At 41.8% G+C, this 24,431-nt stretch overlaps 1 protein-coding gene across 2 annotated transcripts; it reads left to right on the forward strand.

Moving 5' to 3' along the window:
- Positions 1-3,940: 3,940 nt before the first annotated feature.
- LOC128240032 (tudor and KH domain-containing protein-like) lies at positions 3,941-24,190 on the forward strand. 2 transcript variants are annotated; one of them, XM_052956520.1, is made up of 11 exons: positions 3,941-3,974; positions 4,818-4,945; positions 5,274-5,407; positions 6,097-6,304; positions 7,366-7,505; positions 9,985-10,090; positions 11,480-11,988; positions 14,002-14,177; positions 14,461-14,528; positions 20,008-20,144; positions 23,272-24,190. In XM_052956520.1, exons 2-11 carry the CDS (start codon positions 4,849-4,851, stop codon positions 23,338-23,340), a joined length of 1,644 nt encoding a protein of 547 aa, XP_052812480.1. In that variant the 5' UTR covers positions 3,941-3,974; positions 4,818-4,848; the 3' UTR covers positions 23,341-24,190. The 2 variants fall into 2 exon arrangements, with proteins under 2 accessions (XP_052812480.1, XP_052812481.1); XM_052956521.1 differs by lacking the exon at positions 3,941-3,974 and adding an exon at positions 3,998-4,051.
- The last annotated feature ends 241 nt before the right edge of the window (positions 24,191-24,431 follow it).

A 24,431-nucleotide genomic window follows, 5' to 3' on the forward strand; every position in this document is an offset into this window, starting at 1 on the left:
CAAGTACGTGGTTGGTAAAGAAGTCATTGGTTGCTAAGGCAGTTATTGGTTGCCAAGGAAGTAGACTGGCTGCAAAAGAGGTAAGTGGTTACTAAAATAGACATTAATTGCATAGAAGATCATTGGTATCTAAGTAAGAATATGGTTCTGGAGGAAGTCACTGACTGCTGAAGAGGTCATTGATTGCCTACTGAGTAGGTGGTTGATAACGAAGTTATAGGTTGCTAAGGAAGTCATTGGTTGTTAAGGAGGTTTATGTTGCTAAAGAAGAAAAATGTTGCTAAAGAAGTCATTGGAAGCTAAGAAAATCATAAGATGTCTAGTAAGAAAGTGGATGATAAATTAGAACTTGGTTGCTAACGAAATCACTGGTTTTCCAAAGAAGTCATTAGTTGCTATGGATTTAGGTAGTTACAAATTACTACAGGAGGCGATAAACCAAACATCAATGGTCTGGGCCAGGCAAAGAGGTGTCTGAGGGAACCCATGGAGTGTGACCAGTTTGACCAAGCTTGGCACAATAATCCTACTCCAGGGTCTAAGAGACGATCGTCGTTCCGAAAGAAAGATATTTTATTTCGGCTTTCCATTTTCATTTTAAAAATAGAAATGACGCGTCACAGGCGTTTGAATACTCGTCGATCACATACTCAGCACATCGATACAACTCAAACATTATCAGAAATAGTCGTTCATTACGGTAAAATGGGTGTGAAATTGTAAACATGGAAAACTGTCAACGATGCTAATTATGGGCCTTGAGAATATTGAAACTTCAAAACAATAAACTTTGTTCCTGTAAAGTACATTACTTATAAAAGAGCTTGGGCCATCTGTTCAGTATTCTAGTCATGTATTTATTCAATTGCCAATAATAACGTATCAATGTTTGTTAAAACACGTTTTATGCAGGGTGAAAATAATCCATTTTGTTAAAATCTGATAGTTTATCTAAAGACTAGAAGCAAGGTGATTAAAGATGCACTTATACTCCCAATTTACAACAATTGATATATATGTTTTAATGTATACCAAAAGTCAAACATTGATATGACGACTTAATGATACACTGACGAGCTTCAGAGTAACTTATGACGACTTTAAGATCCGTGAGTCCAATGGTCGTCAGGTCATACCCTTCTGTATATATACATATATAGCATGTTTGTTATTCAATAGTTAGATGGTTAAATGTCGAAGCCTGAGCTTATAATCGTTGCTTTAATGTCCAGTCCATTCCACATATCAGGATCAGCCCTCAAATCATTGTTGCGCCACTACAAGTGAGATTATGAATTCAAAACGCAGAACAGCGGCCAAGTACTGGCCGACCTTCTCGTCCTCGTCTTCATTAAGAGTTTCAAGTTCGTGGACAACTTCGGAGAACGCATTTTGGAACGTTGCGAGTGCGTCCGGATGACTGGACCATCGTGTCTCACATAACGAGCGAAGCTTAGTGCGCCGGTTCTTTCGTTGCGACGTCTCTGGAAAGCTCGCCTGGAACGCTGCTAGATGTTTTGCTGAATAATTTAACAAGAATCCAATGTCATGAAGTGTTGTTATCACAGTTCGGACACAGGGAATGTTCGAACTATGGACCAACGCTAGATTCAAGCAGTGCGACTTGCAATGCAAAAGCCTGAAAAATTGCGAAAAAAGTTGTTTTGTTTTTCTTCTAGATGACCACGTTTTGTTGTCAACGGTTTTGTTGATCGACATAATTTTTTTCTGGATATGCTCATAGCACTCGGCACGAGCAGACGCGTCGAGATGGGGTGTTTCATCGGCATGCTATTTTATGAGCATTGAAATGTTCTCCCAATCCGACATTTCGGCTGTAAATGTTTTTTTTTCCTCCCGTCCGTGCCGCTAAACAAACAGGAGTTAACACAGTACAACACGTCTCTTGGTTGTTTTCCTTGGGCTCAAAATCCCATGATAAAAAGTAAACACACTAAATTTTACATGTATCATTTAATAGAAAACAAACTATTTGTTATAAAATACTAAAAAAATGCACAAATGGGGACTTGAACCATTCTCTGATCATCAACCATTATGACACAGAGTCGTAGAAATAGTTTATACTTATTCTTTATCGGTACTACCCTAGCCCTGTAAATTTTACTGAGCTTCGATTGTTTCTTGTACAATGTAGCTATATCTTACATTATTTAACACAATATATGTCTTAATTTAAATGAAGTCAATTGTATCTAGATAAAACAACTCTTGGAGTTAACGTGTTAGAATAGTTATAAAAGTCTTCAATGTGTTTCTAGGACATACGATCGAGTACATCAAATAATCATTCATCCACATGTATTTATAAACACATTATCTAATCGGGATGGACCTGGTACGGAGGCATGATTGCCAAGTTCCTTATACAGTGTGTGTATACCATGTGAAAAATTACGTAATATATGCTACGTCGGAAGGCAGCATTTTGCTTAAAATGAAGACTTAAATGGAAGATAACTTTTCTTTTACAACACCATTTTAAATGACACAAAGGGCAGTCTATGTCGCTTAAAGAGCTCCGCGTTTTTTTATAACCGAAATTTGATAAAGTCATAAGTTTCATCAAATACTTCAACAAACCTGTTTCCAAAATCATGATAGTGCTCCGTCAGACGGCCGTATTGTGAAAAAGTTTGTCGAAGTATTTAAAGAAACTAAACTTTCAATCAAACTCTGGTAAAAGACCGAAAGCAGGGCTCCGAAAGCGGCGCAGACTGTGCTTTGTTTCATTTAAAATTGTGAAGAAATAGTGAAGTTATTTTTGTTTAAAGTGTTGTTGTTGTTGTTTCAACTCAAAATATTGCCTTCCGACGCAGCATTTATCACGTGGTTTACACACACCGGTATAGCAGCTGTTACGTATGACTATGTCCGGCCAAATTGGCACTAGGTTCCTCACAGTTTCAAATAATAGAGCACCAGCAAACTTTTACCAAGCCGATTGGAAATGTTTAATGTACGGCGTCAAAGCACAGACTACTGGTATGCAACTTTCGATAAATTATATACGGAACATTAATGTCGTGCGAAAATGTATTTTAGACCGATATATTAAGGCGCATTTGTCGGCATTTCATATTTTAGCCCCTCACCCCCAATGCCTTCAGTTTCTATTCGCAGCAGATTTGGCATTTTTATTTTTTCGAATTTAAAAAAAAAGTGTAGGCCGAGGCCTACATGGCCTTTATGAAGCTACGCCCCTTTTGTATGTTACATACGATTCAAATAGTTAATCGGACATGATTGCATGCTTTATGAATAAGTCTTCCAGTAATGCACCAGTAAATTGTAACCACTGCCCTCCCAGGTCCGAACAGAGAGTCGGGAAAATGGGCCGTGTTTTTACTTTCCAGGTGGTCCCGATCGAGTGCCGGGTGAATGCGGTGGTTTAGTCTTCACGCCAAAAAAAGCGGGGAATGGGCCTTACCTAGGGTCCCTGGGGCGGGGGCATTTAGCGGGGATTTAACCAGCAGTTCGTACCAGTGGATCTTACCCGGGCTTAACCAGCTGGACCGAAAGTCAAAGTCCCCGCTATATCTCGGACCTGGGGGGGGGGGGGCGTTGTTACAATTGACTGGAGCATAATTCAATATCGAATCTTCACCATTCTAGTGAAATATGCAATCAATTTCAATTTTTCAATAAATATGGTTAAACATATACTCTAAGATAAGAGAAAGTCATACGAAAACCTATCCGAAACAAAATGATATGAAGTGATAGGGTTTTCAATTCAATTTAAGTTTTTCTGACATTGGCCTTTGTCTGACGTAGTGTACTATATTTAGGAGTAAGATTACTGGTCCCAGACAGTATGGAATATCAGTAAGTAGGGAACCAGACAATGGTGACGCCACAATCCAAGCTTCTAGCGATCGAGAATCACCTCACTTTCAAAGTTACTTCCCCTAGATATAAATTTGTCACTCACCTCATGCGTCATATTGCATGTAATTTGAATGTAGTTTAAAAGGAAGTTACTCTGAAGCTTATTGATCGCTGATAAATAATTATCCAGTTGTTACAAGTCAGCACAGCTTCGCACACAATATTGAGAATTTTTCAAAGTTCAAAGAAAACGCTATGTTTCAGCTCTTGTTTCTATACTGATCTACATTAAGGCACAGAGACTTGAATGTATTATGTAGATCCCAATACTAGGCAATAGCTGCTCCTGGCTTACTTTTAATAGTTGCCTGTGGTCCCAGTTGGGTAAAATCAGTCTTGACCCTGAAAACAAAAAATACAACATTTTATGGGCTGCTTAACACGTCATGAAACACAATTCAACTATTAAACATGATTTGTCGACGATATTTCAACTTTCTATGAAATAAAAAAATCCACTAGGGTTATATAATTGTCAATGCATGGTCAAGACACATTATAAGGGTGACTTCTTCAGAGATGGTTTTGTCATTGTCACTCTTCAGTTTTTATTCATATTACATACCGAAATGCTTGTTTTGCTATTTTGCCTTAAATATTTGCAGATAATTTTGGTGTTTTCTTTTGCGGTGCATGTCAGATACAGGGATTTCTTTGTCTGGTGTGGTCAATATCAGCATGAACTGTTTGAACAGCATTGAGTCTTTCGAGGTCAATCACAGTTAAAGGTCAAAGGTTTAAGCCATAGATTTTATGTCTCCTTTATACTTGAAGGATTATCATGAAACTTGAGTAAAATGTTCATCGTATCAACTCAATCATTCCATATCTCTCAAGGTCAAACATGAGGGAGACATCTGATTTATTTCCAAAAACAATTGTCTGAAGTTATAGTATTATTTCAGCTGGGCGCATGTATGTGACTAGTCACCAGTGATGTTCGAGTTAAATCATACAGGGAGACTTATCATCCTTGGTGTTGCTCTGCCTACATCAGCTTGCCTGCTCTACTGGCTCCTCAGGACTTCAAATGGTAGACTGTTTAGCTGTTTAGCTGACTTATTTGTCATTATATTTGATTTGTATTTTCCTCCAACTAGCAGAAGTAGTGACAATATTAAAATGATATTGTAATTTAAAACATGTAAAGAAGTTGAAAAACGTTATATGCTAGGGTTTGATATTTTACTGATATAAGGAGTAAATAAAATACTGTTGCATTTCAAATAAACAATTTGATGCTTTATAAATATAAATTCAATCTGAGGTTAATGTTTGTTCTCACTTAACTGCATTGTATAAAAAAATAGAAATAAAGAACAAACATTGAAATGGAGCTGATTATCTCCCCTTTCCTGTAGATGGTGACGAGGCTGAGCTTGGGTGTGGACAGACAGCAGAAACCCAGACATCGAGGCAAACAGTGATTGAGGTTTCTATACCTCCTGGGATTGTAGGCTCCATCATTGGTCGTAGGGGGGCTAACATTAAACAGGTGGGTGCATTTTGGAGTTTGAGGTTTGAATGAATTAGTGTTATACATTGACCAAATTGTGTTGTATTTAGCAACACAACCGTCTCAACAAGTATATTTGCTGGTTTGTTTGTGTACTCCTGGTTTTTTAGCTCACCTACCTGTCAGCACAAAGTGCACACTGTGAGCTATTGTGATAAGGTGATTGTCCTTCAATTGTCTTCGTCGTTTGTCATGAACATTTTCCTTCAAAAAGCTTTTAATCCTAACCCACATGGACAATTTCAATTAAACCAGGTATGTTCTTTGAGTGATCCTTTCCAGATTTCTTCAATAAAAGTGGTTCCATGCAGAACTCTGGTTTATGGCAACCAAAAGGAAAAACTTTGAAAATTTTGTTTTTAGAAACCACTGGTCAATTCAACATAATTTCACAGAAATGCTTCTTACATTTTGTACATGTGTGTATATGTACGATCCTTTGCTTCAGTAAATAATTTATTTAACTTGATTGTGATTACAATAAGCAGCTATAAGCTGATACAAATTGCTCTTAAGTCCATTTCCTGGGTAAAGATGAGAACTGAAGGCCTTTTAAAGGGCTCAATGAATGAGAAATTGGAAACATGTTAAACTTGTATGTATGAACTCATTGTCTATGTTAATGCTTGAATGATAATTTTAAATAAATGTTTTTGCTCTATTAATAGCTTCAGGAAGAGAGCGGTGCACAACTTTACTTCAAGGACTTTACGGGGCCAGGTGGGGAGGGGGACCGGGACCGTATCCTCGTGATTCGAGGGACGGCGATGTGTGCCCAGGCTGCAGAGTGCCTCGTGAGGAAGATGCTCGCTGACCAACCTGTCCCAACCCAGGAGATTATTTATGTGCCACAGTACACACTGGGCAGGATCATAGGTAATTACACAGCTCTTACACAATATTTATATTTCTTTGGCTTTTAAACAGATTTTCCATGGTTATCACATAGGGTGATGTTGGTGTGGGGGAAGGTGGGCAGTCTGAACAATCTGTGTCTTGGCTGTATTTTTTCCATGAATGGAGGAATTTTAAAGTAACTGAATGCAGTAACTGAATGCAAATCTTCTACATGACAAGACAGCATGTTGCGAACAACACTCGGATCTGTACTACATCAAAGGTCAAGAGCACACTTATCTTTGGTCAAAATGCCTCAAATTCAAGCTTGTCCATGCTGTTATTTCGTCATACAAAAGGGATTTTAAAAGAACGAAATGTTCACCACCAGAAAAGGTTTGCCAAAACTAAGCTTAAAGCATAGCGGTATTAGTATATTATAAAAATCTTAACTTTTCGACCAAAACCGTAATCAGCTGTACTTTTTTTTAACAGATAATCTCTTTCGCAAAAAAAGCTTACCTTTTTTTCTGAAAAATGCAGCTCCTGTGCTTTACATTAAAACTGCCAGCGCATTGTTGTATTTTCATAAAACCTTAGCTTTTTTTTTTATAAATCACATAGCTCATGTGCTTTTTTTCTCAAAAATGCACAGCTTTTGACAGTATAAATGGCCTTAAAGCTAAGCTGTTGATGAAAATGCACAGCTTTTGGCGGTATTTGCCAAAATGTTTGGGGGTTTTTATAATAAATTGCTGTAGCTGCAGAAATCAAAATCATAATCTGCACAGTGTTACAATAAATGTGTGTATTTTAGATAAGCTTGTTTACCCAAAGGTTCTTGAAAACACTGCAATGATTTCTACCCACACTTAACAGTGGACATAAAAAACACAGAGGGAGGATTATGATCTGTTTAATCTTAACATAACTTTTGTTTATTATCAATGTATGACACTATTTATTGTCATAACAGAGAAAATAACTTTAGGATTGATTATTTTTTGTGTAATAATGCTTTATAAGCTCATGAAAAAGTTCAAAGTCCATTCATACAGGATGAAGTCACTGAAGAAAGAATTTTGTATTTATCATCACAGGTCGTGGTGGTGAGGGTATACGGCAGCTTCAGCGCTCCTCTCACGCCCGTATTGATGTGGAACGGATTCGTGATGAGGACAGGAACCAGCCGAGAAAAATAACCATCACAGCATCAGATGCACAGATAACCATTGCAAAGGTATAAAATTCTTATGGGCTGATCTTTTATGCTAAAAAACGAGGTATGCTCTTAGTGTTGTGCAAAAATTTTAATCAGTAGATATTATGGCACTTGACTTGATAAAGTCAACATAAAGAAAGCAGTGGCTTTAAATCATCCATCACAACTTACTTGGCTTACATCATCATTGCAAACGTATTATGGGTTATCGGAGGGGATATACTGACATACGGGTTATCGGAGGCGATATGCTGACATATGGGTTATGGGAGGGGATATGCTGACATATGGGTTATGGGAGGGGATATGCTGACATATGGGTTATGGGAGGGGATATGCTGATATATGGTTATGGGAGGGGATATGCTGACATACGAGTTATCGGAGGGGATATGCTGACATATGGGTTATCGGAGGGGATATGCTGACATACGGGCTATTGGAGGGGATATGCTGACATATGGGTTATGGGAGGGGATATGCTGACATATGGGTTATGGGAGGGGATATGCTGACATATGGGTTATGGGAGGGGATATGCTGACATATGGGTTATGGGAGGGGATATGCTGACATATGGGTTATGGGAGGGGATATGCTGACATATGGGTTATGGGAGGGGATATGCTGACATATGGGTTATGGGAGGGGATATGCTGACATATGGGTTATGGGAGGGGTTATGCTGACATATGGGTTATGGGAGGGGATATGCTGACATATGGGTTATGGGAGGGGATATGCTGATATATGGTTATGGGAGGGGATATGCTGACATACGGGTTATCGGAGGGGATATGCTGACATATGGGTTATTGGAGGGGATATGCTGACATACGGGCTATTGGAGGGGATATGCTGACATATGGGTTATGGGAGGGGATATGCTGATATATGGTTATGGGAGGGGATATGCTGACATACGAGTTATCGGAGGGGATATGCTGACATATGGGTTATCGGAGGGGATATGCTGACATACGGGCTATTGGAGGGGATATGCTGACATATGGGTTATGGGAGGGGATATGCTGACATATGGGTTATTGGAGGGGATATGCTGACATATGGGTTATGGGAGGGGATATGCTGACATATGGGTTATGGGAGGGGATATGCTGACATATGGGTTATGGGAGGGGATATGCTGACATATGGGTTATGGGAGGGGATATGCTGACATGTGGGTTATGGGAGGGGATATGCTGACATATGGGTTATGGGAGGGGTTATGCTGACATATGGGTTATGGGAGGGGATATGCTGACATATGGGTTATGGGAGGGGATATGCTGATATATGGTTATGGGAGGGGATATGCTGACATACGGGTTATCGGAGGGGATATGCTGACATATGGGTTATTGGAGGGGATATGCTGACATACGGGCTATTGGAGGGGATATGCTGACATATGGGTTATGGGAGGGGATATGCTGACATATGGGTTATGGGAGGGGATATGCTGACATATGGGTTATGGGAGGGGATATGCTGACATATGGGTTATGGGAGGGGATATGCTGACATATGGCTTATGGGAGGGGATATGCTGACATATGGGTTATGGGAGGGGATATGCTGACATATGGGTTATGGGAGGGGATATGCTGACATATGGGTTATTGGAGGGGTTATGCTGACATATGGGTTATCGGAGGGGTTATGCTGACGTATGGGTTATGGGAGGGGTTATGCTGACATATGGGTTATGGGAGGGGATATGCTGACGTATGGGTTATGGGAGGGGATATGCTGACGTATGGGTTATGGGAGGGGATATGCTGACGTATGGGTTATGGGAGGGGGTATGCTGACGTATGGGTTTTGGGAGGGGATATGCTGACGTATGGGTTATGGGAGGGGTTATGCTGACATATGGGTTATGGGAGGGGTTATGCTGACATATGGGTTATGGGAGGGGTTATGCTGACATATGGGTTATGGGAGGGGTTATGCTGACATATGGGTTATCGGAGGGGATATGCTGACATATGGGTTATGGGAGGGGTTATGCTGACATATGGGTTATGGGAGGGGATATGCTGACATATGGGTTATGGGAGGGGATATGCTGACATATGGGTTATGGGAGGGGATATGCTGACATATGGGTTATGGGAGGGGATATGCTGACATATGGGTTATAGGAGGGGATATGCTGACATATGCTGACATTTGGGTTATGGGAAGGGATATGCTGAAATATGGGTTCACTTAGTTCATTTGCAAACACTAGTAAAGTGACCAACATCATGTTAAAATAGTTGTTTATCACAACTATTGTGTAAGCTCCAAACATCAACATGGTTAAAGAATTGGAGCTGCAATCTGTGTGGTTAAGCTTCAATGTATGTTTACAAAAAAGTTTAGGTTAGCAGTGCATGACAATAATGAATGCATATATATACACAATGTAGATCTGATTACAATTTAATTTTCTCTTTCTTTGTAAGAGATGAAGAGAATGATCTAAATTGATGTGTATTCATTGCAGGGACTAATACAGGAGAAGCTGCAGGAGGTTGAAGAATGCCGGGCACAGGCTGCGGTCTCAGCTGCCAACAGGGAAACCCGCCAGCCTACACACAGAGGTAGAACAGGTAAATATCCTGGCATCTCATTCAGTTAGAGCCCATGATTATAAACCGATTTTTTTCAGTGATTTTTTGTGTGTACAATTTACTGCCTTCTAAAGGCTGTTTCCCCTTGCAAAAAAATGTCCATTTTTTCCAAAATTTCATATTTTTTCCCCAATTTGATTAATGTAGATTATGTTAATGAAAAAAAATCACTGTATTTCATTGAGACTTTTTATGCCACCGAAGGTGGGCATATTAAAATCGCACCGTCCGTCCGTCCCTCCGTCCGTCCGTCCGTCCGTCCGTCCGTCCGTCCGGCTCTGTTACTTTCCCTTGTATGGACAGATTTTAAAATAACTTGCCACATGTGTTCCACATACCAAGACGACGTGTCGGGTGCAAGACTTGTGACCCTACCTCAAAGGTCAAGGTCACACTTAGTGTTTATTCACAATGGAGTGCTGCATATAAGGACATAGAGTATAGGTTGTCGTGTCCGGGCTGTAACTTTCCCTTGTATGGACAGCTTTTAAAATAAGTTGCCACATGTGTTCCACATACCAAGACGACGTGTCGCGTGCAAGACCCGTGTCCCTACCTAAAAGGTCAAGGTCACACTTAGTGTTTATTCACAATGGAGTGCTGCATATAAGGACATAGAGTATAGGTTTTCGTGTCCGGGCTGTAACTTTCTCTTGTATGGACAGATTTTAAAATAACTTGCCACATGTGTTCCACATACCAAGACGACGTGTCGCCTGCAAGACCCGTGTCCCTACCTCTAAAGTCAAGGTCACACTTAGTGTTTATTCACAATGGAGTGCTGCATATAAGGACAGAGTATAGGTTGTCGTGTCCGGGCTGTAACTTTCCCTTGTATGGACAGATTTTAAAATAACTTGCCAAATGTGTTCCACATACCAAGACGACATGTCGCGTGCAAAACCCGTGTCCCTACCTCAAAGGTCAAGGTCACACTTAGTGTTTATTCACAATGGAGTGCTGCATATAAGGACATAGAGTATAGGTTGTCGTGTCCGGGCTGTTACTTTCCCTTGTATGGACAGATTTTAAAATCACTTGCTACATGTGTTCCACATACGAAGACGACGTGTCGTGTGCAAGACCCATGTCCCTACCTCTAAGGTGAAAGATACACTAAGTGTTTATTCACAAGGGAATTCTGAATATAAGGACATAACAGTGTAGGTTGTCAAGTATGGGTGGTATTTTTTTATGTTCAGAGGCAATTTAAAATAACTTGCCATATGTATTTGACACGTAAAGGCAAGATCAACTTTTCATGTACTGACTTGTTCGTAGGTCAATGTCACATTCGGGGGCATTCGTCACATACTGTGACAGCTCTTGATTTTTACATAAATGTTGATGTATAATTTATTTTTTCAGAGGAAAACAAAATGCCCACACTGAGAAATGATAAAGTATTAGCGCATAAAAACTACAGAGAAGAAGTGAATGGAACACGTAACAGTGATAACAATGACAATCAAGAATCAAATAATAATGGACTCGACCAAAGGGATTTGTTGGGACAAAAGTCAGGGGGAGGGGATGTTTTGAATTCCCAGCCAGACAGATGGAGAGGCGATAGGGACATATCAGAGCCCGAGTCTGGGGATGGGGACAAGTGTCAACCAATGGGAGGGGACAGGTCTACAGGTGTCCCCCTACAACAGCAGTTGGGACCTAGGTTCCCACAGGAAAAGGGAGTGGATTTCGAAGTAGGAAGAAGTGCAGAGACAGTGGAATTCCCGCGTGGCCTTGACTATGTTGAGGTCTATGTGTCGGCCGTCGCAGATCCCCACCACCTGTGGCTTCAGCTGATTGGTGAGATGGCTGTACAGTTGAACACACTGTCCGAACAGATGACTAACTTCTACCAACATACTGGCAAGGCAAGGAACTTTATTTTTAGCTAGAGAAAAGAGATATTATGATAGCCTTTCTAAACATGGTATATGATGGTAAACATGGTATATGATGGTATATGATGGTAAACATGGTATATGATGGTAAACATGGTATAGGTATGATGGTAAACATGGTATATGATGGTAAACTTGGTATATGATGGTAAACATGGTATATGATGGTAAACTTGGTATATGATGGTAAACTTGGTATATGATGGTAAACTTGGTATATGATGGTAAACTTGGTATATGATGGTAAACTTGGTATATGATGGTAAACATGGTATATGATGGTAAACTTGGTATATGATGGTAAACTTGGTATATGATGGTAAACTTGGTATATGATGGTAAACATGGTATATGATGGTAAACATGGTATATGATGGTAAACTTGGTACCGTATTATATCATGTATAGGACGCTAGCATAGATAGGACGCAGGCAAAAAAATAGTTGAGAAAACGGGTAAAACCCCTTAATATATAAGATAGGACGCAGCGGAAAAATGTTAAAATCGGAGACGAAAAATTGAGGTTGGTAAAGTATTTATAACATATATTGAAGTAAAAAACAAACAAAAAATTGTATATTAGGCATATTTCGATAACTGTCTTGTGTATTTCGATAATTATCGTCGTATTTTGGTAATTTAGCGTACATAACAAAGATATATGTCTTGACATTTTGAGAACATTCACGCATATTATAAGACTTATACAAATGCCGTAATAGTCCCGACTGAGAGTCAACCGTTGCAACCGTTGCAATAGTCCCGACATGCCTTCTGAATGACAGTCAACCGTTGCAACCGTTGCAATCGCAACAAAACTGTATTGTCAAAACTGAGGATTGTTTTGATAAGGCTTGTCGCTGCGCGGATTAAAGCATGTATGCATAATTAATGCGTGTCGGTAATTAGTCTTGCCAGCGGAAGGCACGTCAGGTAAAGTGCGAACAAACAACCATTTTTATAATGACAGACAGCGGGTGTTTTTCACACCTTCGCACATTTGAAAAGATTTGATATTGACAATAATGCTACTTTGCGTTATGCACATTCCTTCATTAATTTTTTAAAACAGTAACATACAACAAAATGTTTTGTAAAATATCGAAACATTAAAATCATGAACAACGATTAATTGATATTTACCTCCTTTCCCGATTTTCCGTTGCCGTTATAACTCAATCCAGTTAAAATGCTGACTCACATCGAGTTTTTGTGAGTAGCGTCCCTTTTATAAAAAAGTAAACACTCGTATTTTTTTTTTCAATTTATTTCTCAATAAATCATTTTAAAGTAAACATTCAATATATTTCTGCGTGTGTTAACTTGCGTGATTTTACATATGTCAGTTGTTCTCTTCGGTGACGCAGTACAGATACTTACTATTACCGCGTTCTTCCCCGGTCCAATATTTTCGACCCGAAATGGACTTGGAAAAAACAGATGCAATTCTAATAGCATAGAAAGGACGCAGGCACTTTTTAAGACGAGAATTGGGGGTAAAAAAGTGCGTCCTATGCATGATATAATACGGTATATGATGGTAAACTTGGTATATGATGGTAAACATGGTGTATGATGGTAAACATGGTATATGATGGTAAACTTGGTATATGATGGTAAACTTGGTATATGATGGTAAACTTGGTATATGATGGTAAACATGGTATATGATGGTAAACTTGGTATATGATGGTAAACATGGTATAGGTCTGGTATTACATCTTTATATAAAACTTTTACAATAATGGCTGTATTTGGGGATGTAAAGCAAATTACACAGGCACTTGAAAATATATTTTGGAATAAGTTAACTTAAAATCAAGAAAATTTCCCTAATCAGGATCAAAGATATCAAAAGTAAGAGACTTACTCCTTAGGACCTAAATTATTTTCCAGAAATGACTGCGTTCCCCTAGTTGTAATTATGATGAAACAAAATGTGTTTAAGTTTTACTCTTACATGTGCCATTATTCTTGTCCAGGACAGTGCAGTGGATCATGTGTCAGTTGGAGACTTAGTAGCTGCTCCGTTTGAGAATGACAAAACGTGGTACCGGGCACGTGTCATGGAGATACGTGGGGCGAACGAGCTTGATATTTTCTACGCTGACTATGGGGATAGTGCCTATGTTAATAAAAATCTTGTCAAGCCACTTTGGTAAGAAGTACTATCCTCTTGGGAGTTCTTAACACCATATAGTTTCTCCCCAATTTGGATTTTTGTGTTAGCAATTAAATTAAATCATTTCAAGGAGTACATTTAAAAAATAAAAAAAATATTTTATTGTATTTATCTTAAATGAGATTTCCTTTTTAAAAGTCTCAAAACTAAAACATAAAATATTATACAATTCATTCCAAAAAGTATAAAGCAAGCTGACCTTTAGATTGTTCATGTGAAATATGGTTGCATGTATGATCATTATGAGTGCCGTTTACAGTGGTGAGTTCTGCCAGCTCCCTCTACAGGCTATTGAGTGTCGACTCCATGGAGTACAACCGCCCAGTGGTAAGTGTATTTTAGCTAGATGGTTGTATAAGATAGTGGTCATAACTGATCAGATTTTAAAGCAGTTTAAGATAACTACCTGGTACATGTTTCATTAAATATTATAGTTATAAGTTGAGGAAATATTTGGTTTGTAGCATTTATTAGTGGTCCTTACCTCATACCTCTGGGGTCAACAATGGACCCACCACTTGGGTCAACAATGGACCCACCCCTTGGATCAACAAAGGACACACCACTTTGGTCAATAATGGACCAACCACTTAGGTCAACAATGGACCCACAACTTGGGTCAACAATGGACCCACAACTTTGGTCAATAATGGACCAACCCCTTGGGTCAACAATGGACCCACCCCTTGGGTCAACAATGGACCCACCCCTTGGGTCAACAAAGGACACACCACTTTGGTCAATAATGAACCAACCACTTAGGTCAACAATGGACCCACAACTTGGGTCAACAATGGACCCACAACTTGGGTCAACAATGGACCCACGACTTCTGTCAACAATGGGCCCACCACTTCTGTCAACAATGGACCCACGACTTCTGTCAACAATAGGCCAACCACTTCTGTCAACAATGGACCCACAACTTCTGTCAACAATGGACCCACAACTTGGGTCAACAATGGACCCACGACTTCTGTCAACAATGGGCCCACCACTTCTGTCAACAATGGACCCACAACTTCTGTCAACAATGGGCCCACCACTTCTGTCAACAATGGACCCACCCCTTCTGTCAACAATGGACCCACCACTTCTGTCAACAATGGGCCCACCACTTCTGTCAACAATGGGCCCACCACTTCTGTCAACAATGGGTCCACCACTTCTGTCAACAATGGGCCCACCACTTCTGTCAACAATGGGCCCACCACTTGGGTCAACAATGGAACCACAACTTTGGTCAATAATGGACCAACCCCTTGGGTCAACAATGGACCCACCCCTTGGGTCAACAATGGACCCACCCCTTGGGTCAACAAAGGACACACCACTTTGGTCAATAATGGACCAACCCCTTGGGTCAACAATGGACCCACCCCTTGGGTCAACAATGGACCCACCCCTTGGGTCAACAAAGGACACACCACTTTGGTCAATAATGAACCAACCACTTAGGTCAACAATGGACCCACAACTTGGGTCAACAATGGACCCACAACTTGGGTCAACAATGGACCCACGACTTCTGTCAACAATGGGCCCACCACTTCTGTCAACAATGGACCCACAACTTCTGTCAACAATAGGCCAACCACTTCTGTCAACAATGGGCCCACCACTTCTGTCAACAATGGACCCACAACTTCTGTCAACAATAGGCCAACCACTTCTGTCAACCATGGGTCCACCACTTCTGTCAACAATGGGCCCACCCCTTCTGTCAACAATGGGCCCACCACTTCTGTCAACAATGGGCCCACCACTTCTGTCAACCATGGGCCCACCACTTCTGTCAAATATGGGCCCACCCCTTCTGTCAACAATGGGCCCACCACTTCTGTCAACCATGGGCCCACCTCTTCTGTCAACCATGGGCCCACCACTTCTGTCAACAATGGGCCCACCACTTCTGTCAACTATGGTCCCACCCCTCCTGTCAACAATGGGCCCACCACTTCTGTCAACAATGGGCCCACCCCTTCTGTCAACAATGGGCCCACCACTTCTGTCAACAATGGGCCCACCACTTCTGTCAACCATGGGCCCACCACTTCTGTCAACAATGGGCCCACCACTTCTGTCAAAAATGGGCCCACCACTTCTGTCAACCATGGGCCCACCCCTTCTGTCAACCATGGGCTCACCACTTCTGTCAACAATGGGCCCACCACTTCTGTCAAATATGGGCCCACCACTTCTGTCAACAATGGGCCCACCACTTCTGTCAACAATGGGCCCACCACTTCTGTCAACCATGGGCCCACCACTTCTGTCAACCATGGGACCACCACTTCTGTCAACAATGGGCCCATCACTTCTGTCAACCATGGGCCCACCCCTTCTGTCAACAATGGGCCCACCCCTTCTGTCAACAATGGGCCCACCACTTCTGTCAACAATGGGCCCACCACTTCTGTCAACAATGGACCCACGGCTTCTCTCAACCATGGGCCCACGACTTCTGTCAACCATGGGCCCACCCCTTCTGTCAACAATGGGCCCACCACTTCTGTCAACAATGGACCCACCCCTTCTGTCAACAATGGGCCCACCACTTCTGTCAAATATGGGCCCACCACTACTGTCAACAATAGACCAACCCCTTGGGGTCAACAATGGACCCACCCTTGAAGTAAACAATGGAACTTCCCCTGGGGTCAACAATGCACTAACCACTGGGGTCAACAATGCACCCAACCCTGGGGTCAACAATGGACCAACCCCTTGGTTAACAATATAACTAACCACTGGGTTCAATAATAGACCAACCATTGGGGTCAACAATTAATCAACCCCAGGGTTCAACAATGGGACAACTCTGGGATCAACAACAATGGACCCACTCCTAGGGTCAACAATGGACCCACTCCTAGGGTCAACAATGGACCCACTCCTAGGGTCAACAATGGACCCACTCCTAGGGTCAAAAATGTGAGATCAAAAATGGAACAACCCCTAGTGTCAACAATGGAACAACCCCTAGTGTCAACAATTCAACAACCCCAGGGCTCAACAAAGGTACAACCCCAGGGCTCAACAAAGGTACAACCCCAGGGCTCAACAAAGGTACAACCCCAGGGGTCAACAAAGGTACAACTACAGGGGTCAACAAAGGTACAACTACAGGGGTCAACAAAGGTACAACTACAGGGGTCAACAAAGGTACAACTACAGGGGTCAACAAAGGTACAACTACAGGGGTCAACAAAGGTACAACTACAGGGCTCAACAAAGGTACAACTACAGGGCTCAACAAAGGTACAACTACAGGGCTCAACAAAGGTACAACTACAGGGCTCAACAAAGGTACAACTACAGGGGTCAACAAAGGTACAACTACAGGGGTCAACAAAGGTACAACTACAGGGGTCAACAAAGGTACAACTACAGGGCTCAACAAAGGTACAACTACAGGGCTCAACAAAGGTACAACTACAGGGCTCAACAAAGGTACAACTACAGGGCTCAACAAAGGTACAACCCCGGGGCTCAACAAAGGTACAACCCCGGGGCTCAACAAAGGTACAACCCCGGGGCTCAACAAAGGTACAACCCCGGGGCTCAACAAAGGTACAACCCCGGGGCTCAACAAAGGTACAACCCCGGGGCTCAACAAAGGTACAACTACAGGGGTCAACAAAGGTACAACCCCGGGGCTCAACAAAGGTACAACTACAGGGGTCAACAAAGGTACAACTACAGGGGTCAACAAAGGTACAACTACAGGGGTCAACAAAGGTACAACTACAGGGGTCAACAAAGGTACAACTACAGGGGTCAACAAAGGTACAACTACAGGGGTCAACAAAGGTACAACTACAGGGCTCAACAAAGGTACAACTACAGGGGTCAACAAAGGTACAACTACAGGGCTCAACAAAGGTACAACTACAGGGGTCAACAAAGGTACAACTACAGGGCTCAACAAAGGTACAACTACAGGGCTCAACAAAGGTACAACTACAGGGCTCAACAAAGGTACAACTACAGGGCTCAACAAAGGAACAACCCCAGGGCTCAACAAAGGTACAACCCCAGGGCTCAACAAAGGTACAACCCCAGGGCTCAACAAAGGTACAACCCCAGGGCTCAACAAAGGTACAACCCCAGGGCTCAACAAAGGTGCAACTACAGGGGTCAACAAAGGTACAACCCCAGGGCTCAACAAAGGTGCAACCCCAGGGCTCAACAAAGGTACAACCCCAGGGCTCAACAAAGGTACAACTACAGGGGTCAACAAAGGTACAACCCCAGGGCTCAACAAAGGTACAACTACAGGGGTCAACAAAGGTACAACTACAGGGGTCAACAAAGGTACAACTACAGGGGTCAACAAAGGTACAACTACAGGGGTCAACAAAGGTACAACTACAGTGGTCAACAAAGGTACAACTACAGGGCTCAACAAAGGTACAACTACAGGGGTCAACAATGAGGGTCTTTTGTCTTACACAGTCTAACAAGCTAAATTTTGATGCAAGATATCAAAGACGCGTAGATTAGGTTTAAGAGTGAATATAAATTTTTATCATAATTCAAATGAGGGTAGATATAGGTTTAAACGTTTTATTTAGTGATTGGAAAAATCAGGGATGTCATGAGCGCCATGTTGTCAGAAACATTTTAAAGATTAAATGGAACATTTACAAACTGATCACTCAAATGACAGCCAATGAGTCATTTCACAGTAAATGTTTGTTGGAAAAGAGATATGGTGAAAATATTCCTTGCACATAATTTTTGAGTTTAGAAAGGTCTTCCCTTGCCCTATAATTTAATGTGACTAATGGCCTGGAATGAATATGCCTTTTCAGTTATTCCACCAGCATATTGCGGTAAACCACAGAATTTGTACTCTGTGTTTCTTATCATTCAAATTTTCTACAGGTATTCACATGAATTTGTAATGAATTTTCAAGTGCAGTGCTTTCTAAATAACCACTTCATTTGACCAATGACCAGTCTTAATAAAAAGATGATGCCTAACTTTGTAGATTATCATTATAGCCATGGGGCTATCATTTCATTATTAAAACATGTTATTCCTGTGTCCATGCTGTGTTTTGGGGTATTTGTCATGCCTGTGTCCATGCTGTGTTTTGGGGTATTTGTCATGCCTGTGTACATGCTGTGTTTTGGGGTATTTGTCATGCCTGTGTACATGCTGTGTTTTGGGGTATTTGTCATGCCTGTGTACATGCTGTGTTTTGGGGTATTTGTCATGCCTGTGTCCATGCTGTGTTTTGGGGTATTTGTCATGTCTGCGTCCATGTTATGTATTTGGGGTATTTAGTTTAGTATTTAGTCTAGTTATTTTTAAATTTTCTTTTTTGTATTATTTTTAAAACAAGTCTTAACTTACCATCTTCAAATATTTTTTGCAATTTGAAAATAGAGGAAGATCTAAGCCTTTTTTTATGAAACAGGCCTCTGAAACAAGCACATGTTATCAAAAACAACAGACAGCATGATTAATGTGTCATGATTTGAACTGTATTGCTCATATCTTTCAATTTGTTTTGAGAAGATATTTATGTAACTATCTTTCAATGTAAGTGTTGAGAATGATCTTAACAGGATGTGTTTTACACACATATCTTAACCTTTTACAAGTTGCTAAAATATATCTTGCATGACCGTGCTCAAAGTTTGTAGTTTAGAGGGTAAACATTATTTCTTATCTCTATATTCTGTATAGTCACAGATGGTTGTGGTGAACATTATTTGTAATCTCATATTCTGTATATTCACAGATGGTTGGGGTGAACATTATTTGTAATCTCTATATTCTGTATATTCACAGATGGTTGGGGTGACCAATTATTTGAGCGTTTGGAAGAGTTGACCCACTGTGCCCAGTGGTGGCGGATGTTGGCTAGGCTGGATGGATGGGTGGGAAATGTTCCCTCTGTCACACTGTTTGACACCAACCAGGACATGGTACATGAGTATATCTTTAGGCACTATAGAGTTTCATTGTCTTTATTTATTTTTATTTGTAATAATAACAATTGAATATCTGTTCTTATATAATGTGAAATCATAATTATTTGTAGACAATTTCGTGGATTTCGTGAGTTACCTTATCAAATTCAAGATCCCTACAAATTTTTTACCTTTAATTCCAAAATCATATATATATATATATATTTTATATCATTGATGTGGTTGCGTTTTTATTTATGACCCTAAAATTACCAATCAATCGATCACTGGCATATTTTCCCACTGTAGTAAGTGTAATTAACTGTGTGACGTAGATGACACATAGCATGAGATCGGCGCTTGGTAATTTTGCAGGCAATTTAGGATCCCAGTTTCTATTTTTTGTGGTAAAAAGAAGAAAATCCAGGAATTTAAGTACCCACTAAATTGTCCTTTTTTTCGAAAATCCACGAAATGTTAAGCCCACAAATATAATGATTTCACAGTATTTGAATTTCCCTTTCTTTGTTAATTGTATAACTTATTAACATGCCATAGAATATATTTATGATACACAGTTATGTGAATACTCAATGGCTGGCAACCCGTAAAGGAATGAACTTGTGGGTGTGCATCAGATACAATATTGATATTACAACTGTCTACCCACCTGGTAGTTAGGCAGGAGTACCACTGTCTGCCCATGTGGTAGCTATGCAGTTGTACCTCGGTCTGCCCACCTGGTAGCGAGTCAATTGTACCAGTCTGCCCACCTGGTAGCTATGCAGTTGTACCTCTGTCTGCCCACCTGGTAGCTATGCAGTTGTACCTCTGTCTGCCCACCTGGTAGCTATGCAGTTGTACCACTGTCTGCCCACCTGGTAGCTATGCAGTTGTACCCCTGTCTGCCCACCTGGTAGCTATGCAGTTGTACCCCTGTCTGCCCACCTGGTAGCTATGCAGTTGTACCTCTGTCTGCCCACCTGGAAGCGAGTCAGTTGTACCACTGTCTTCCCACCTGGTAGCTATGCAGTTGTACCTCTGTCAGCCCACCTGGTAGCTATGCAGTTGTACCACTGTTTGCCCACCTGGTAGCTAGTCAGTTGTACCACTGTCTGCCCATCTGGTAGCTATGCAGTTGTACCTCTGTCTGCCCACCTGGTAGCGAGTCAGTTGTACCTCTGTCTGCCCACCTTGTAGCTATGAAGTTGTACCACTGTCTGCCCACCTGGTAGCTATGCATTTGTACCACTGTCTGTCCACCTGGTAGCTATGCAGTTGTACCACTGTCTGCCCACCTGGTAGCTATGCAGTTGTACCACTGTCTGCCCACCTGGTAGCTATGCAAGTGTACCACTGTCTGCCCACCTGGTAGCTATGCAGTTGTACCACTGTCTGCCCACCTAGTAGCTAGTCAGTTGTACCTCTGTCTGCCCACCTGGTAGCTATGCAGTTGTACCACTGTCTGCCCACCTGGTAGCTATGCAGTTGTACGTCTGTCTGCCCACCTGGTAGCTATGCAGTTGTACCACTGTCTGCCCACCTGGTAACTGGTCAGTTGTACCACTGTCTGCCCACCTGGTAGCTATGCAGTTGTACCTCTGTCTGTCCACCTGGTAACTAGTCAGTTGTACCTCTGTCTGCCCACCTGGTAGCTATGCAGTTGTACCTCTGTCTGCCCACCTGGTAGCTAGTCAGTTGTACCACTGTCTGCCCACCTGGTAGCTATGCAGTTGTGCTTATGTCTTTCCACCTGGTAACTAGTCAGTTCTACCACTGTCTGCCCACCTAGTAGCTATGCAGTTGTACCACTGTCTGCCCACCTGGTAGCTATGCAAGTGTACCACTGTCTGCCCACCTGGTAGCTAGTCAGTTGTACCACTGTCTGCCCACCTGGTAGCTATGCAGTTGTGCTTATGTCTTTCCACCTGGTAACTAGTCAGTTCTACCACTGTCTGCCCACCTAGTAGCTATGCAGTTGTACCACTGTCTGCCCACCTGGTAGCTATGCAGTTGTACCACTGTCTGCCCACCTGGTAACTAGTCAGTTCTACCACTGTCTGCCCACCTGGTAGCTATGCAGTTGTACCACTGTCTGCCCACCTGGTAGCTATGCAAGTGTACCACTGTCTGCCCACCCGGTAGCTATGCAAGTGTACCACTGTCTGCCCACCCGGTAGCTATGCATGTGTACCACTGTCTGCCCACCCGGTAGCTATGCATGTGTACCACTGTCTGCCCACCTGGTAGCTATGCAGTTGTACCTCTGTCTGCCCACCTGGTAGCTATGCAGTTGTACCACTGTCTGCCCACCTGATAGCTATGCAAGTGTACCACTGTCTGCCCACCTGATAGCTATGCATGTGTACCACTGTCTGCCCACCTGGTAGCTATGCATGTGTACCACTGTCTGCCCACCTGGTAGCTATGCATGTGTACCACTGTCTGCCCACCTGGTAGCTATGCATGTGTACCACTGTCTGCCCACCTGGTAGCTATGCATGTGTACCACTGTCTGCCCACCTGGTAGCTATGCATGTGTACCACTGTCTGCCCACCTGGTAGCTATGCAAGTGTACCACTGTCTGCCCACCTGGTAGCTATGCAAGTGTACCACTGTCTGCCCACCTGGTAGCTATGCATGTGTACCACTGTCTGCCCACCTGGTAGCTATGCATGTGTACCACTGTCTGCCCACCTGATAGCTATGCATGTGTACCACTGTCTGCCCACCTGGTAGCTATGCAAGTGTACCACTGTCTGCCCACCTGGTAGCTATGCATGTGTACCACTGTCTGCCCACCTGGTAGCTATGCAAGTGTACCACTGTCTGCCCACCTGGTAGCTATGCAGTTGTACCTCTGTCTGCCCACCTGGTAGCTATGCAAGTGTACCACTGTCTGCCCACCTGGTAGCTATGCAAGTGTACCACTGTCTGCCCACCTGGTAGCTAGTCATAATACCACTGTCTAAGGTTGTTGTTTTTTACAAATGCAAGTAGTTATTTCCTCTGATATTGTTGAGAACAGTTTAACTTGCACTTCATTTTCTTGTTGGACGACTATATTTGATAATAAGCTGTAGGGCTGAGGGTGTCTTGGTGTGAGGCTTACTTATTTTTTGTGTATTTATGTTGTTTCAGGATGTGATAGTGAATGAAGAGCTGATACAGAATGGCCTGGCTATAAGGGACACAAGCACAGTGGAATGATTGATTAGGCATGTAGGGGAATGAGTATAGCAGACTGTGAAGATTATCTCATTGTGTTGTGACACTAAATTGATAGCCCTTATTATAATAAAGGCATACTCAGTATCATATGAAAGGCAAAGAAGAGTGAAGAAAATGCTTAAATTTGCTGTATTTTCTGCATTATGATGTCGAATAGGGATGGTAATTGAAATTGTGTACATGTAATCTAAAACTCCGTGATCATGTGATAAAAATTTGGGTCATTATGTCAGATCTTTAGTTTTTTTTGTCTGGGACCATATCGTGGTAGTGATTGGTCAGATTATGTTCAAAATTGGGACAGAATGTTTCCCTTGAACAAATCTTACTGCACGAGGGTCACATGGGTCAAAAACTACGTTACTACATTGAAGGTCAATTCTTAGAAGAAAAAAAACATACTAGATACTATATGTCTGTCCCAATACTTATTTAACTTCATGTTCGGCACCATAAAATGGTATTGATTTGTCAGAATGGTTCGAACTGTTTCCCGTGATTTAATCTTGGTAGACTTGTTAAGTGGTTCACATGGGGTCAAAAACTAGGTCATAAGGTCAAATCTTAGAGACATCTTGGGAACAAACACAGGCAATAATTCCGCTTAAATCTTATCTTTCTGGAACATTTCTGGTCCAATCGTGACACTTAATCGGAATGTTTTCCTTCATGAAATTTTTAATAAGTTTGAAACTGGGTAACTTAGGGTCAAAACTAGGTTTCTCGGCCAAGTCTTAACCTAAATGCTATACCGTATGCTATATTCTTTTATTTTAAACAGTTGGAAACAAACTGTATCTCAATGTACATAAGATACCATCACTCTGTAGCCCGGTGGCGGGGGGGGGGGGGAGGTATCACTCTGTAGCCCGGTGGCGGGGGGGGGGGGGGGGGGGGAGGTATCATTTTCAACCGAATTGGCTTGATGGAATAGCCCTCTTGTAGGCTATTGTTATATGTATGCTAAACATGTTTATGTTCATATGTACATTTGTAAATACTCTTTTGTTAGAAAAATTTAGTTTTAAAAAATTCTTTCGTTTAAATCGCTGTATTTGACACGTTGTTTG

Source organism: Mya arenaria, chromosome 7 (genome assembly GCF_026914265.1).
Source record: "Mya arenaria isolate MELC-2E11 chromosome 7, ASM2691426v1".
NCBI classification, from domain to species: domain Eukaryota; kingdom Metazoa; phylum Mollusca; class Bivalvia; order Myida; family Myidae; genus Mya; species Mya arenaria.

What these genes read in the sequence shown, in the direction of transcription:
- LOC128240032 (XM_052956520.1), top strand. Translation starts at nt 4,849, where the DNA reads ATGTTCGAGTTAAATCATACAGGGAGACTTATCATCCTTGGTGTTGCT. An exon ending in TGGAGTACAACCGCCCAGTG is followed by an intron (nt 14,529 to 20,007) that starts GTAAGTGTATTT and finishes GTATATTCACAG; the next exon opens with ATGGTTGGGGTGACCAATTA. An exon ending in TTGACACCAACCAGGACATG is followed by an intron (nt 20,145 to 23,271) that starts GTACATGAGTAT and finishes ATGTTGTTTCAG; the next exon opens with GATGTGATAGTGAATGAAGA.